The sequence below is a fragment of the Lactuca virosa genome, chromosome 3 (genome assembly GCF_052849685.1).
Source record: "Lactuca virosa cultivar CGN04683 chromosome 3, Lactuca_virosa_CGN04683_v6, whole genome shotgun sequence".
NCBI classification, from domain to species: domain Eukaryota; kingdom Viridiplantae; phylum Streptophyta; class Magnoliopsida; order Asterales; family Asteraceae; genus Lactuca; species Lactuca virosa.
In genome coordinates this window covers 293,067,073-293,084,059 of record NC_136428.1, presented here as the reverse complement: position 1 = coordinate 293,084,059, position 16,987 = coordinate 293,067,073, and the positions used below count along the sequence as shown (strand labels likewise).

Genomic DNA, 16,987 nt, shown 5'->3' with positions numbered 1-16,987 from the left:
TCCAGAAACCCCAGAGTTTACTCTTTTCACAGAAAGTTCCACTCCTGAGAAGACAGTTGTCATACCACCCGAAGATTCGATTGCCAAATCAGTTCCTGAGGTGGTTCGAACTTCAGGCATCCCTGCATACGTATCTAATACGGATGCAAATGTCGATATGGGTGAAGGAGGTTCGAAAAATGAAGCTACAGGTCCATCTACTTCTACTCCTTTTGCAAGTATTGTTTCTTCACCATTATCCACTACTCTTCTTACTTCAACTACTGATTCTCCAACATTCGAACACATTCTTGATCAACCCTTTACTTCTATTTTTTCTTCTCAATCTACTGAACCACCAAAACCCACTTCACCTGTTCAAGAAACCGTTTTTATGAAGACAGAGACTTATAATGAGGGGTTTGGTGGTATGTTTGATGAATTGGAATTTCATGAAGAAGAATAACAGTTTCCCGATCATATGCTGATGACCATGAAACAATTTAAAATCCTGAATCAGAAGTTGAATTCGATAATTCAATCCCAAGCTGATCTGGGGGTGGTTCATCTGTTTCAAGTCTGGAGATTGATTGGATGTTGAAGATGTTCGAAGCCAGAGTTGTGAGCAAAGTCTCTGGAATGCTTACAGACTCTGAATCACGAATTTTGGAGAAAGTTGATCTCACTGATCAAAACAATGAAATTCGAATCAATTCTCAAAATTCGAAATTTGCTGGTGATCTGAGAGAGTTGAAGAATGTTGCAAAGGAAAGACATGTTCTTTTTATTCAAGATGTGAAGAAAGCTCGAGAGGATGTAAACTTGCAAATTCACGAACTTCATGAAGATATGAAAAGAGAAATAGCTACTGTTCAACAAGACTATGCATCATTGAATCAAAAGGTTGATATAATTTGTGACGCTGTCACCAAATTTGTCAAATTATATGAAAGTTTGAGTCCACAACTTACTCAAATTTCATCAACTGAAAGTGCAAACTTTGAGGAAGTGATTACTTTACTCAAGGAGTTAAAAGAAATTTCTGACAAGCCGGTGTCTACTTCCTTGATTACCCCTGAATTTTTGTCACAAAAGTTTGTCCACTTCGAAGCAATTCTCAACAAACAACTTGCTCCTCTCTTTCGCATATCAAGTCTTCTTCCAACAATGATTGCCCCACCTGTTTTCACAGGGGTGCAAGGGGGAGAAAGAAAAACTAGTGAGTGGAAGACTAGTGGAGAAGATGTGAAAGTTGTGGGAAAAGTCTTCTCTTCGAAAATCCCAACAACAAAACCAGTAATAGTTTCTGCTGAACTGGTTACTTCAACAGTTGTAACAACAATGCCAATTGCAAGACCAATTTCGAAAGGAATTGTGATTGGTAAATCTTCGGAGACTGGAGGGAGTGGTTCGAATCCAAAAGAGACAATTGACAATCCAGCCTTGAAAGATAAAGGGAAATCAATTGTAGTGGAAAAATCGAAAGAGGAAAAGAAGGCTGAAGCAGAAGCTGAACTTGAAAAACTGAGGATTATTCAAAGCATTATGACTCAGCGTGCTAGTGATCCGAAGGGAATGGATAAAGGTGATCCAGCCAAACACTATAATTACGAAACAATTGAGGCGAAGGTTGCTTTTAATCACATGTACACATTCGAGAAGAAACCAAAGCAGAGTTATTTGGTCACGAATACTGATGCAAGCCAGCTGGATTTTCCGATAAATGAAATGATGTGTATCATGCCTCAGTTTAAAGCAGAAGGGAATTTTAAAGATAAGGATGAAGGTACACACATGAAAATTCGTTTTCATGCTGTTCTTGGAAAAGCCCCTGAAGAAGTATGGTCATTGGTTAAAATCAAGAAAGTGATCAGTATGAAAAAGGATGTGATTTTTGAAAACACAGTCCAAAATGTTAAATATGTGGTTGCCAGGGCAAATGGAAAAATTTGCGAATTTACGATTGCTGATTTTCCATTGATGAACTTGTATGATCTTATACAAGTTGCATTGCTTTTAAAAGACAAATCATTTTCATTCCTTCAAAACACTGAACCAGATGAATTCAAGCTTGGAGTTTCTCACATCAAGATTTTTATCGAAAACTATTATGAGTGCTTAACACTAACAGATGTGGAATTAGCTACTGCCAAAGGAATGGAAATAAAAGTACCGATGGCTCCAACGAAGACTCAGGTGGAATTGAAGAAATATGCTGATGGTGAAATTTGCCTGAAGCCTTTTGGAATGGTCTTCGCAGGAAAAGACAAAGCTGGAAAAGCCAAACGATTCTTGTTCCAGGCAAGCGAAGTGGAGAGATATTCAACGTCTCAGTATAAGAATTTAATTGTTCGTATGAATCATTGCAAGAAGAACAATGAAGGTGATAAGAAAGAACTGAAAAAGATTATCTCCTGGTACACGGAGATTCGAAGAGTATTGCTGTATTCCATCACACTTCTTATAAATTGAAGACTTCGACTATGTTTACAAAGGGGGAGATTGTAAGGGTCGAATTGTTGTAATTAGTCGAAGTATGTTTTGGACTCTTCGAATGTTTTGTAATGTATTTTACTAGGGCGCTTTTATTCGAAGCTTTAGAGTCAATGCCTTAGTATATTTTTTGTACGCTTTCAGTTCCCTATAAATAGGGTTATTTACTAGAGTTAGATAGAGAACTTTTACAAACCTGTTGATTGTACTCTGTAAAGAATATGAAAGCGTAATAGGGCATAACAAGATCATATTTACATCCTGTGTTCAAATCTCGTATTCTTACTTGAATTCATACTCTGATTAATTCATTACTCGATTCTTTGATTCATCAAGTATCACGACGACCTCTCACTAAATAGTGAGTACTACTGCTCCCCGCAGCGCCACAACAACCTCTCACTGATTAGTGAGTACTACGGCTCCCCGCAGCATCACCACAACCTCTCACTGAATAGTGAGTACTACGGCTCCCCGTAGCATCACCACAACCCCTCACTTAATAGTGAGTACTACGGCTTCCCGTAGCATCACCACAACCTCTCACTGAATAGTGAGTACTACGGATCCCCGTAGCATCACCACAACCTCTCACTGAATAGTGAGTACTACGGCTCCCCGTAGCATCACCATAACCCCTCACTGAATAGTGAGTACTACGGCTTCCCGTAGCATCACCACAACCTCTCACTGAATAGTGAGTACTACGGCTCCCTGTAGCATCACCACAACCTCTCACTGAATAGTGAGTACTATGGCTCCCCGTAGCATCACCACAACCCCTCACTGAATAGTGAGTACTACGGCTTCCTGTAGCATCACCATAACCTCTCACTGAATAGTGAGTACTACGGCTCCCCGTAGTCTTACCGCCCTTGCTCTTACCATTTCACAATCTCATCCTCAGGTCGACACCACACTACGATCATTAACTCATGCCCTGCGGACCAACCATAGGTGTACACGCTTACCCAAATTATGCATTGCTGTTTTTGACGACAAACACCATAACAAATCACCTTTCCCTCCTGCAATCCATATTCTCGAATAATCCCGCTTGATGTCAATTAGCTGAAAGGGTTCCCACTGGAACCGTAGACACCTCGGTACACCATCACAGAACCTCATGATGTCCTGTCTCAACCACTGATCTCGTACTTACATTATCGTACACAGCTACAACAATGCGTTCCTTCAGGATTCACAACTAATCTTCATGCCACACATCACGTATCTTCGGGATATTCCAACTCTCGATTGAAACACGGAAGAATTGTCAACGACTCAGAATATGTTGACGAACATCCGAAATTCCCTCCTCTATTGCTCAGAATCCCATAGTGCATGCCTCTATCCAGTTCCCTAACCGCTCTTGAACAAATCTCTGATCCTCTCGATAGAATACCCGGTTCTCCCCCACTCAGGGTTCGAACCATCACCGATTGGCGCACCAAAAATCTATTCCACAGACTGTATCCACCAGGGACATCACACTTACTCTTGGAAGGTACTACGCACTACTCGGTGGTCTCCCCGATAGAGACCCCACAACTCCAAATACTCCGAATCTCAGATGAAATCCTCAGGAACTTCTCATCATGATTGCCTCTAATCATACAGAATATCATACCATCCCATTACCGGACATCTCAACTGTCCAGTAGTAACTCTGACTCTTAATCTGAAATAATGAACTATCACACTCCTCATTCTCGACTCCTTAACCAACGTTCCATCACGTGGGTTGTAATAAGAGCGGAGACCTCATTACCACACTCGATACGCATCATCGACAATAAGAGCCACCGCCCCAATACCCTCTTCATGATTGTCTGCCTCTGCAGCTAATACATGCCCTACTATGCTCAAATAGGGTGTATCCTTGTCCTTAACCATCTCAGTCCCCACTGACAACTTGCTCATGCTCTAACATTACCTCTCGGCGGACATACTGCCCAAATAGTCTGATGGAAGGTCGCCATCAATGCCAACCCGCAGGGTTTTATCCCCAAGATCAGAAACCGAAATCTCAACACCTCTTATGTTTCCCTACAGGAAACGGAAATAATACCACCCAGGTCACAGAAGGTGACATCTCCACTATCGGCTGATTGCTCAACTTATGCCACAACCCTCCATAAACACCATATCTACTCATCCCTGAGTCTTGCGACTTCATCTGACATCTCACCAAAACACCTTGGAATCATCTCGACTTCCCTCACAAAGGGATGCTTCGTTGGAACTTGTTCCATATGGCCCTCTGACCTCATACTCTATCGCATCCGATCTCGGTCTAACCAATCACAACGGAATAACTGGTAGAACCAGTAACACTAACCGCCACGGGTCATGGTACTCGAACCATGACATCACCTCTCAATCTGCTATGAATCATGGTACCCGAACCATGTTTTCTCTTTTCAATTTGCTACAATCATGGTACTCGAACCATGTCCTCTCTTCCCAATCCATTATGAATCATGGTACTCGAACCATGTTCTCTCTTCTCAGTCTGCTATGAATCATGGTACTCGAACCATGTTCTCTCTTCTCAGTCTGCTATGATTCATGGTACTCGAACCATGACATCACCTCGCGATCTGCTACAAATCATGGTACTCGAACCATGACATCACCTCCCGATCTGCTACAAATCATGGTACTCGAACCATGACATCACCTCTCGATCTGCTACAAATCATGGTACTCGAACCATGAAATCACCTCTCGATCTGCTACTTAAAATCTCTGGAATGTTCCCTGTATCGAGTATGGGTCCTCTGCTTTCAGTAGTACGGGCCCATACTACCTGCCACATCTACCCATACTTTTTACACGGACCATCCCCAAGTTACTAAGGAGCTGCTCAACCTTCTCGATCACCAATCCCATCACGCGTGTTCGCTCCTCTGCGAAATGCTCTACTATGTCAGCGTACTCATCTGACTAGGGTCACCCTTTCCTAGGCTGTTCCTAGGCTCTCACACTTCTCTGCCATCAGCTGCTGAAGAACTCCTTATGATTCCAGCCATCTACCTCCTGAATATCGTCATATTCACTTAGTAGGGGACTCCCATCATCAAGAGTTCCACAAAGCACGAAGCAAGCAACATTCGGGTATCGAATAATCTCTACCAACATGTAAAACCACTCTAGGTTATTACCCACTTGATCTCCTCATACTCAAAGGATATCACCGAACTCAAGCAACTTTACCCCATGCGGGCATCTCACTACTCTCTCAGTAGACTCCTCAAATGCTCATCTAGGTATCTCTCCTAGATTACTCCTCTACTCAGGTCCCTCTCTAAAAGGATTCCTGCTGGATACTCATACTCAACACATACTCGAAGGCACATCACATATAACAACAACTCCTAGGCTAAGGCATCACAAATCAGGCCACTCTATTCCTAAAATATGAAATACCTAGCCTATCTCTACCATGCATAGCATATCACATAATATCTCATAACACATAATGTAAGGGTATTTTGGGAATTCACCGTTCGGGCTCTGGCTGATTGTACACACTTCTCCAACTCGTTTTCTCTTAAACTCGTTCTCATTTAGAAAAAATTATCTCTTTTGAAAATCTTTTCTCGAATCCTCAGTTTGAGTCCAGACATACCCGAAGGTGCATCCAAATCCCTCAAACCAAGGCTCTGATACCAACTTGTAACGATGTAAATTTTCAAAACAATTTTTCCTTTTTAAAACATAACATATCTCATAAAGTATTCTCAGAACTCAAAAGTATCAATGTTATCTCCGTAAAACATATCCCAGAATCTCAAATACAAAATTCTCTGTCAGTGTGTACAAGTCATGCCGGCGCCTTCCCGCGATTCTGATAAGAACCTGAAACACATAACACATAACACGGTAAGCACGAAGCTTAGTGAGTTCCTCAAAATACTACATACAACACATAAGCCACTTGAGGCTATAGCTCAACGAGACCTTCCGGTCAATGTGTCTCAGGGGCCTTCCGGTCCCACAATCCGAGTAGACCTTCTGGTCCTACTCTGTCGAACTTCCGGTCTGTACCATATTGATCTTCCGGTCCATACACTGCTGACCTTCCGGTCCCTGTTGACCTTCCGGTCCATACACTGCTGACCTTCCGGTCCATATCATGCTACTCATAACATACATAACATATACATATCACATAGCAACATATATCACATACTCGTCATAGCACATAAGACCTTCCGGTCACACATAATTACCACTCTAGGTAAGGTATAGTGAGAAGACTCACCTCGGGTAATCTCGAAAAGTCTCGAACTCGAATCACTGATCTAGCCTCCTCCTAATCACATAAAGTAATTATCTCTAATTAATACGGCTCTCAAAGGCTAGACTAGTCCCTCCCTATATTCTCTCAGAAGGGGAAAATACCATTTTACCCCTCCAATGGTCCAATGACCAACTGTTGACCAAACTCTAAAAGTCAACCCCAGTCAACGGTCCAACTTTGACCAGACTCGACGAGTACACTCGGGTGACTCGGCGAGTCCATGCGTGTCCTCTGAATCCTCCTAAGGTCTCACTCGACTCGTCGAGTTAACCTTTCTCTCGATGGGTTACCACTGATCACGAATCGTGGTGCAACACAATCCGACTCGTCGAGTCCTCTCATGGACTCGGCGAGTTTCTTCCATGAAAATGCTCAAACGACCTTCTGAGGTCAGATATGTTTCTCTAACTTATAGATCTGACCTTCTAACACCCAAAAGTCACGTAAAGGTCTGACCTTTACGTTCATGCATCGCACATATGGCTCTATTTGATGAAATAGCTCTAAAAATGGAGTCCTAAGCTCAATATCCTCATGTAACAACATAAAGCTTGGTTGTTGGACACTCTGGACCTCTCAAGGTCCAGATCTAAAGTCTATTCCTCAATGGGACTTTGCATGCTCCATATTCCAACTAAAGAAAGGGTAAAGAAACCCTAGATTCAAGAGATCTACTAACCATACGAAAAAAGGTAGAGATTTATACCTTAGAAAACAGCTTTGAATGGAATAGAAGTAGATCTGAGCCCCTCCAACAATTTAGCTTGAACACTCTCCTTCTTCCTTGCAAGAATGCACCCAAAATGATGAAGATTAGATCCCTCTTTCTCTCTATGCTCTCTGGATCAATTAGGGTCTCTCAAGGGAAGTGTAGCCGCAGATGAAGGCCATAAGGGACTTTAAATAGGACACAAACCCAAAGATTTAGGGTTTCCTTCACCAGCACTGACTCGGCGAGTCATCTCTCCGACTCGTCGAGTCCATTCATTAACCACGTCACCAAGTCGCGACCCTACTCGACGAGTTGAGGCACCAACTCGTCGAGTCCCTCCAAAATCCTTGAATTAAATACTCAAAACAATATACTTGGTAAACCGGATGTTACAAAAAAGGGTTTGGATGCACCCAAAACCCCATCAAATGGTGATACAAGCCCTAACTCAACAACCAAAGGAATTTTATTCAAACACCAGGGAGACAAGAACTTGTACCAGATATGAAGCTTGAATGAAGATGAAGCAGATCCACCAACTCTCCTCTGAGATCCTTGCAACACTCTTGACCTTCTTCTTCAAGGAAATGGCCTCCAATTAGCCTCTTACCCTCTCTAGCTCACAATAACTCTAGGGTTTCTCTCAAGGGACGAAGACACTGGTGCGAAGGGCCAAGGAGGCTATAAGTGCCTTTAAAAAGGCCCAAGCCCGAAATAATTAGGGTTTCTGCCAACAGCACTGACTTGGCGAGTCAGCTTGTCGAATCGTCGAGTCCATTCATTTTCCACGTCACCAAGTCGCGATCCTACTCGACGAGTTAAGGCGCCAACTCTTCGAGTCACTCCTCATAACTTAGAAAATAATGCTCATTTTATCATACCTATAAATCCGGATGTTACAATTGTAGATTGCTTAGGAATAATTAGTAACATAGTTTTCAATTGTATTTGCATTATAAGGACAAGTTTTTCGCAATTTTTATAAATAAAGAAAATTTTGATTTTTATCTTATTTTATGTTTCCTTGCAATGACATTTGTGAAAATTGTTGCTCATATGTTTCTATTAATAGCAATATTGAATACGATTGATTCTTAGTTATATCAATTGTGGTAGTGTCGTAATTTACTAAGTAAGAAAAGGTTCCCATCACCCAAGTTTCATTTGGATAGAAACTTGGAATCATATGATTTTAATCATGTGATGTATGGAAATATTGGTACTTGGGAAATTAAGACTAATTCCTTGTTTATATATGTATGTAAGACAAGTGAAAGATGAAAGGATTTAGTAAACATTGATGTGCACTGGTCAGATCCACCACAAAGGACAATAAAGTATATTCGTCATGATTTACTGAAAGTTCAGTAAGTATGGTTATGCTTACAAGTTTAAGTGTAATTCTAATACCTTGAAAAGTTTCAATGTATAGCAGAACGAATAAGAAGAATCAAATTAGACAGAAATATAAAAGGTTTCTCCAATCTGAAAGGAAAGGAAAGTACTTTAGTATCATGTTTTATGATCATCCTAATGATTATGGAATCATGTCACAATTGATCCTCTAAGGACACCTTAGTGCACTTGTATGGCTAAGAAGAGGAATCAGGAATTATTGAAATGGTTAAATCAAGAAGATGAGTCATACTTCGTTCCAAAATCGAGTCTTAGATTCATACTCCCAAGATTGTGCCTTAAGTGTCATAATCTTAAGTATGTTTATAACACATCATGAAATGTGAAAGGTGTCTTACTCTTGCACATTTGAAATTGGTAATTGTGATGTCTTGGATAAGACAAAGACCAACTAAGACCAATTATGTTAAGTGTTTTTCTTGATAAGAACTCACACTAACTCTTGAATATTTGATTGTAGAGAAATGTTCCTTGACGGAGAATCTTATATGTCAAGGGGTCAGTGGGAGTCTTAATCGTCTTGAATAGGTTCATGAACTAATCAAGAATAAACCTATTGTTTATCACTAGCACACGACTTAAGGTTTATAACCTATTGTGTTGACATATTCTTGTTTTCGTGCCTATTCCAGTTAGTTTGACTATGCATATGAGTTCTATGAGTTCTCATTTGAATGCATAAGGAAAAAAACCTTGATCAACGGAAAGTACACTGATTTGTATATGTGAGCTGCCCAACAACATGGAAGCAATGGTAGGACCCTTGTGTTACTAGATGGCAGGAAATTAAGATTGAACTAGTTCAGTCCATATGAGTTTGGATTAGTCACAAACCTTGTCTTGTGATTATGGTTTTGACAAATTCACATGGACAGGAACACATACACCATAAAATCTAAGTGGTAAATGTTTCTCTCCGCTTCATGAAAATGATTGTGAGGAAACGCTTTCACTAAGTAGATTTCAAAGAGTTGGCAGTTGTGTTAATTGCGAAATCAAATTCGATTATGATTACGACATCCCTCTTCATAGTTCGAATTGTGAGAAATGACAAATAGTCTGAACATTCAGAACGTACTGCCGTGAGTTCTGAAATAGTTTAGACATACATATGAGATGTCTAAAGAAAGGTGTATGAGTTTGAGAAGCCTAGATAAAGTCTTATCGAAGCATCTTGTATCAGAAATCTGAACTTTGGTAAGAAAGTCAATAAGTATTGATTTCTAGAAGTCCAGCTGATCTTTAGATACACGTCAAGGCTAGTGGGAGCATAAGTGTTATGCTAGTAAGAAGTAATTATTGTGCTAGTGGGAGCAAAATTATTACCTTAGGTGTTGCAAGTTAGCAATACTAATTATAGGAAACAAAGGTTACAATTTTGCAAAGTTGCAGAGTTTGAAAAGTTGTTTCGCTATAATTAAGGGAGAGGAACTTATACTTTATTTCAAATCTAAAAGTTTAGATTGAAGTATTAATCAAACTTAGTCATGGACATATATGGTTACCATGTTGAAATGATTCAACAGAAGGAAATTCTATATATGGAAATATTATAGCAAGAGACTGGTAAAGTATCATGTCTTTATGTAAGACATTATGTATCGTATCCCATATGATTCCGATATAGGATCGATTGCATATGCTATAATATTTATTTGTTCTGAATATTCCAAATTCCTAGGGCATTAAGATGGAAATGGGAACAGTACCAGATATAACTAAAGTTGATAAACAATTGCTAAGAACAATCCAAGGTTCGCCAAAGATTGATTGCTTATGGACAATTGGAAGTATAGTAATGGATGGACCATATTGACATGATTGTCACATGGAAAATATGGAAATGTTTCCATAATGGGAGTTGGATATTAAGAATCTATGTGTAAGTTAGAAACTTTCATGCAAGAAGGATGTTCAAAGGAATGTACTTTGAATATGAGACTTCGTATCTGTGGAATTGTCCTGTAACAATCTCCAGTGGAGTAATTTGTAATATCATTGTCCAAGTCTCTATGACTTTGGTGCATTGACATTACAAAAGGATCATTGCATGATAGTTTAGAATCTAACACATTCTAATAGTGGCGAGAATTTCATATTCTTACACTTGCGATAAGTATTTGGAATTATGAAATGAGTGTCATTGGAAATGTTTACAATTGATCTATTTCACAAAGTAAGGACCATAGGTAAACATAGTGTGCATGCTTGGAGCATGGGATAACTATTGTTTTAATTCAAGTATTAAGTTGATTAGTCGAAACATTATACATTGAATAATGTGTAATCAATATGGTGATTAAATAATAAGTTTTTTATTAATATTCAAAAGTTTTGAGACCATATTTGATTCGATTATTCTTGTGTTTCACTTCGCATGTTTTACTTCCTGAATAACTAGGTTATTCAAACATCCACAGTCAATCATACTTTGGAAGTAAGTAATGAGGTAAGACTGTCATGAATCCGACTGTAGATTGTCTAAGTGCTTAGACATAGCACAAGTTTGTTGCAGTGTTCATGAGTACTCCTGTAATAAGATTTGAGTATTGGATTAAACCCACGCTCACGTGAATCACTTCATTGAATTTTTCACGAGTGATTGTGAGACGATAATATCTTATATTCTTGAAACGGAGAAATATAAGTTATAATTTACAAATCGGTTGCACATTGATGATACGTAAACGCACCAGTAACTTGGTGTTATAAAACGTTTTTTTGTGTGTGATTTGATGAGTAAATTGAGAAAGCATATGAGTCGAAGTTTATCCGTTCCTTTTACCCTAAGAGGGATAAAAACGATATTTGTGGGCCCCTCGATGATTTAGTGATGACAACCTAAGCACTTGGCCAAGCCTGGACTGATTTGATTTGTTACAGCAATTATCTGGCTTCATCATTTGCTTAGCAATTTTGACATACATCTCACTGAACCAACTCTCATATTCTGTGATAACGAATCGGCCATTCAGCTTGCTACCAATCCCACATTTCATGAGAGGACTAAGCATATCGAGCTTGATTGTCATTTTATCAGAGATAAAATCTTGGACACTACCATTAAGCTTATGCCTATACGCACAACACACCAACTAGCAGACATTTTTACAAAGCCATTACCAAGACATAAACAGAGAGAATGAGGAAACAACATTTTCTAAACTCCATCTTTTAATCAGTCGTCATAAATCGGAATCAGGAAACAACACATGAACAGAGAGAATGATTATAATCTATGTCTTAGTTCATACGATATCTTGTAGAATGGAGGAATATATGATCCCTTATCTAAAGGACGCATTATTGATCAGAGTTGACAACGGCTTTTGAGAGCTACGATTGCTAGTCGGTTTTTGAAGTCGTACTTGCAGTTATAGTTATTAGACTTATCCAAGTGGGAGACTATTGGATTAGGTGTCTAAGCCCATAACTATAATTGGTATGTACTTGACCCGATAGTAGCATGGTCCTTTTTGGTTGCCTTCACCAGAGCAATTTTATAGGATGGATATTTGAGAAAGAGGTTATTTGTGATTTATGAATATATTATAAGAATGATATATTAATTGAGAAATCATATTAATTAATTAGTATTGGTCAATAATTAATTTGGAATTAATTTAGTGATCAAAAGAGACTGATTAAATTAACGGGGACTGATTAAGTAAATCAGTAATACATATAGTTTGGGCTAATGATCCATGTTGATTAGGATGGACTAATTTTATGTGAGAGTCCATGAAGAGTTAGTCCAAAGGGATTATCATATGGATTATTTCATTAAAGGCCCAAGGAAGTGAATTAGGGTTTACAAGTGAAACCCTAGGAATTCCACACTATAAATGTAACCCCTAGCATCCCCAAAAAGGCCCCTAAGAGTTCCAGGAAGAACCCTAGCCGTTTATGTGTGCCTCCTAGCCTCTCTCTCATTACCCTCCAATTGCTTATGGTGTTTGTGACTTATTAGAGGCATCAAATTTGAGGTGCTAAGCTCTTGAAAGGTCAAGTTCTACAAGCTACATAAAGAGGTATTCATCTACTAGTTTTTTATGGTTTATATCTCCAACTGCATGCTAGCTAGGGTATGTGCTTTGGATAATATGAAATTGCATGTATAATTAGAGAAAACTTAGATCCAAGGCATTAGGGTTGTATGTGCACCATAGGAATGTTATAGTACTTAAAAACCCAACAGTGGTATCAGAGCCTAGGGTGTTTTCTGTTATATTGATGCAACTGTTTATTTTTCAAAGCTGAAAAATGTGATTTTTGGCCACTGACTGCTGGACTCGTTGGGTCCCATAAGGGAACTCGACGAGTTGGATCATATGGTGATGAACTAGATGAGTCCATAACCTGGCTCGATGAGTTGGATCATCAGATGGCATAATTTTGGGTTTCTTGGCCAGGATTGGATTAGGAACATTGTCATAAACTGTTTTGTATCATACAATTCATTTTTTTGATATGGTGATGATTATCCTCATCCAATTAAAAAACAATTATCAAAGAAGTCGGAAGAAAAAGAAGCAAAGATCACACCACCGCCTTTTCCATCAAGATTGAGGAACAATAAAAAAGAAAGAGAAGATAGTGAAATCATGGCAATGTTCCGGAAAGTTGAAGTCAACATCCCTCTCTTTGATGCGATCAAACAGGTATCTAGATATGCTAAGTTCCTTAAGGAACTTTGCACGTCTAAAAAGAAGCTGCGAGGTAAAAAGACAGTGAAAGTAAGTGAAAATGTTTCTACAATTTTGCAGAAAAGGATGCCCCCAAAGTGCAAGGATCCGTTTGTTTTCACCGTTCCTTGTAAATTAGGAAACCTTCATGTCCCCAATGCTATTCTAGATTTAGGAGCTTCAGTTAATGTTTTACCTTATTTTGTTTATAAATCTATTGGCATAGGCACTTTAGCAAAAACCAGGGTAATTATCCAACTTGCAGATCGTTCTATAGTACACCCAAAAGGCGTATTAGAGGATGTTTTAGTTCAAGTTAATGAACTTGTCTTTCCTGCAGATTTTTATGTGCTTGATATGGGAGATGATGAACACCCAACCTCTAGTTCCATACATTTAGGTAGACCATTCTTAAAAACAACAAGAACAAAAATTAATGTCTACAATGGTACATTGTCCATGGAATTCGATGGGGAGGTCATCAACTTCAATATCTATGAAGCAATGAGGTACCCAAGTGACGCTCATTGTATAAATTTTGTTGATATGATCCAACCTTTGACTGAAAAGTGTTTTGAGTTGACTAACCATGATTTGTTAGAGTTAGTTTTGTGTATAAATTTTGATAACAATTTAGTGAAAGAGATTGCAGCAAATTTCAAGCTTGATGAGGAGTTGCTGGAAATTGTGGAGTTCATGGAAGAAAGGAAGAAAATGAGGTATGATAATACCAATGTGAAATTGCCCATTTCTAACACAAAACTTCTTCCTTCTATTGTGCATGCACCTAAGCTAGAATTGAAGACTCTTCCAGATAATTTGAAATATGTATACCTTGGAGAAAAGAAATCTTTGCCTGTTCTAATATCTAACAAGTTGTCCATTGCTGAAGAAGATGAGTTGGCGACCTTGCTGAAAAAGTATAAGAAGGCTATTGGGTGGAAAATTGCTGACATAAAGGGCTTAAGCCCTTCCTTGTGCATGCATAAGATTCTCATGGAGGAAGACTTCAAACCAACCTGAGAGGCACAAAGAAGATTGAATCCACCCAAGATGGATGTAGTAAAGAAAGAAATCATGAAACTTTTGGATGCAGGTATGATCTACCCCATCTCTGATAGTAAATGGGTGAGCCCCGTTCAGGTAGTCTAGAAAAAAGCCGGGGTCACAACTGTCAAGAATTCTGAGGGAGATTTGGTGCCAACCCGTGTGGAAAAAGGGTGGAGAGTTTGTATTGACTATAGAAAGTTGAATGCCTCAACGATAAAAGACCATTTTCCTTGACATTCATTGATCAAATGTTAGAGAGATTAGCGGGTAAATCTCATTACTGTTGCTTAGATGGTTTCTTGGGTTTTCATCAAATTCCGGTAGCCCCGAAAGACCAAGAGAAAACCACAATTACTTGTCCCTTTGGCACATTTGCTTATAGGCGTATGCCTTTTGGTCTATGCAATGCACCCGCAACATTTCAGAGATGCATGGTGATCATTTTTTCTGAATATGTTGAAAACATCATTGAAGTCTTCATGGATGATTTCACAGTTTATGGAAACTCCTTTGATGAATGTTTGAGTAATATAACAAAAATTCTACAAAGGTGCATTGACACATATCTTGTGTTTTATGTGCCATATGTTTTTAGTATGCCAGTAAAATTAGGAGCATGTCTGATATAGTTGAACAGTTAGATCGATGTTGACATTTTACAGAATGAATGCCTTAAGTTGTAAAAAACTAGAAGCATAAAGGCTCAGATTCTTTGATTTAACCCTTTTGTATGTTCTTGTTTGATTATTGCTTTAGAGTAAAGTTAATTATTCGAAGGGCTATCAACTTTGGTGTTATGTATGGTTATGCACTCGTAATTAATTTTTCATCATTGGCAGAATGAAACATGTCAGTATAGAGCTTTAAGGTACTCCTAGATAGTCTAAGAGCATCTACAATATATGATATTATCTAGAATGGTATCAGATATTACAATAAATAGGATTAAGTGCTACATTCATGCGATAAGAACCATGTAGAGTATGTTCCTAAAATATAGTAATAAAATCCCTCCCAAACTCGTGAATCGGGAAACTAAGGGTGAAGTCAATATTATATGCGTATAGTGTGTCCATAGTGTTATAACGCATATAACATTACCGAAACATGTTACTTACATGTGGCTTGGAAGAATTATCCATTTTTTCATAAATCAAGTCAAGGGTAATGACTAGAAGAATAACATGTTGGGTTTTATTCAAAAATAGTTTCTAAAAATCAAAGATAACAACGAAAGCATTTTATAATTTGAATAACATAAACTAGTTTTATTCCAAAAAAAATGATCATCTTACAAAGAATGGAAAGAAAACAACAACCATACAGGGAAAAGGATTAACAGCTGATGTGCAAAAGTTATACCTATCAACTTTTAAATTTATAAATTTAACTAACTTAACTAATTTATGAACCTATAGACATTGTACCTAGTCGGATTATAGAATAGTTTAAGTAAGTCGGGTGCCGAACTCAGGGAACAAAATTTAATTAATAAAATAATTACTAAAAGTTAAACTAAGAAACAAACTTTAAATGGGGGTTTTATTGATTTTGCAAGATCAGGAGAACTTAATTCAAACAAATACCAAATAACACTATTAAACTAAGCAACGGAAGCGATTTGAATTTAGTATTAAAGAGTACTTTCGTTAGATCCAAATCTGTCCTTTTCCCTATGGTTGATTTCTGATTAGATTACCATTGTTGGTTACCGAATTAAAATGTAACTAGTTATTATGATCACATTCCTAGTTGTTACCAATTTATGATTTACTTTGTTATGATCAAACACAAGTGAACACGAAATTGATATTAAGATAAATTTGGCTATGCACAATAAATGTAATAGTCACTTTCCCATGATCAAGTCAAGAAACCAAGCACAAATTATGAATCAATTATGATCTATAACACAGTTATAGTTACTAACTTTATTACCTAATCTAAGATTTGTCCAACCATAGCTCTAGAAATTTAATTATCATAAACCACTAGGTAACAAATTCATGCAAATAGAATGATCATCTGTTACACAAAACTTGTATTAAGTCAATTAAATACTAGAACTAAAACATGTAAGGATTTGATTTATCAACACTAGAAAAATCAAATATAGATAATCATAAGATTGAAATCAACACATAGTTCAAAAAGGTTCATCATCACCAAGGAAAGTAAAATGGTTTTAGCCCATAATCATAGTAGAAAAACACATAAAATCAAAGCAATTAAGAGTAAACATGTTTAAAGCTAGCAAATCGAAATATTTAATGATGTTTTTCTTCTAGATCTCTTCAATAATTAAGCTTCAATTGAATTTTGATCCTCCAAGGCTTTTCCATA

General features: G+C 38.0%; 1 protein-coding gene across 1 annotated transcript; it reads left to right on the top strand.

Moving 5' to 3' along the window:
• The first annotated feature begins 13,513 nt into the window (after positions 1-13,513).
• LOC145164671 (uncharacterized) lies at positions 13,514-14,617 on the top strand. The gene has a single exon (XM_079083381.1). It carries the CDS (start codon positions 13,514-13,516, stop codon positions 14,615-14,617), a length of 1,104 nt encoding a protein of 367 aa, XP_078939507.1.
• The last annotated feature ends 2,370 nt before the right edge of the window (positions 14,618-16,987 follow it).

Bases quoted from the DNA above. Each gene is read 5' to 3' on its own strand.
- LOC145164671 (XM_079083381.1), top strand. From the start codon at position 13,514: ATGGCAATGTTCCGGAAAGTTGAAGTCAACATCCCTCTCTTTGATGCG.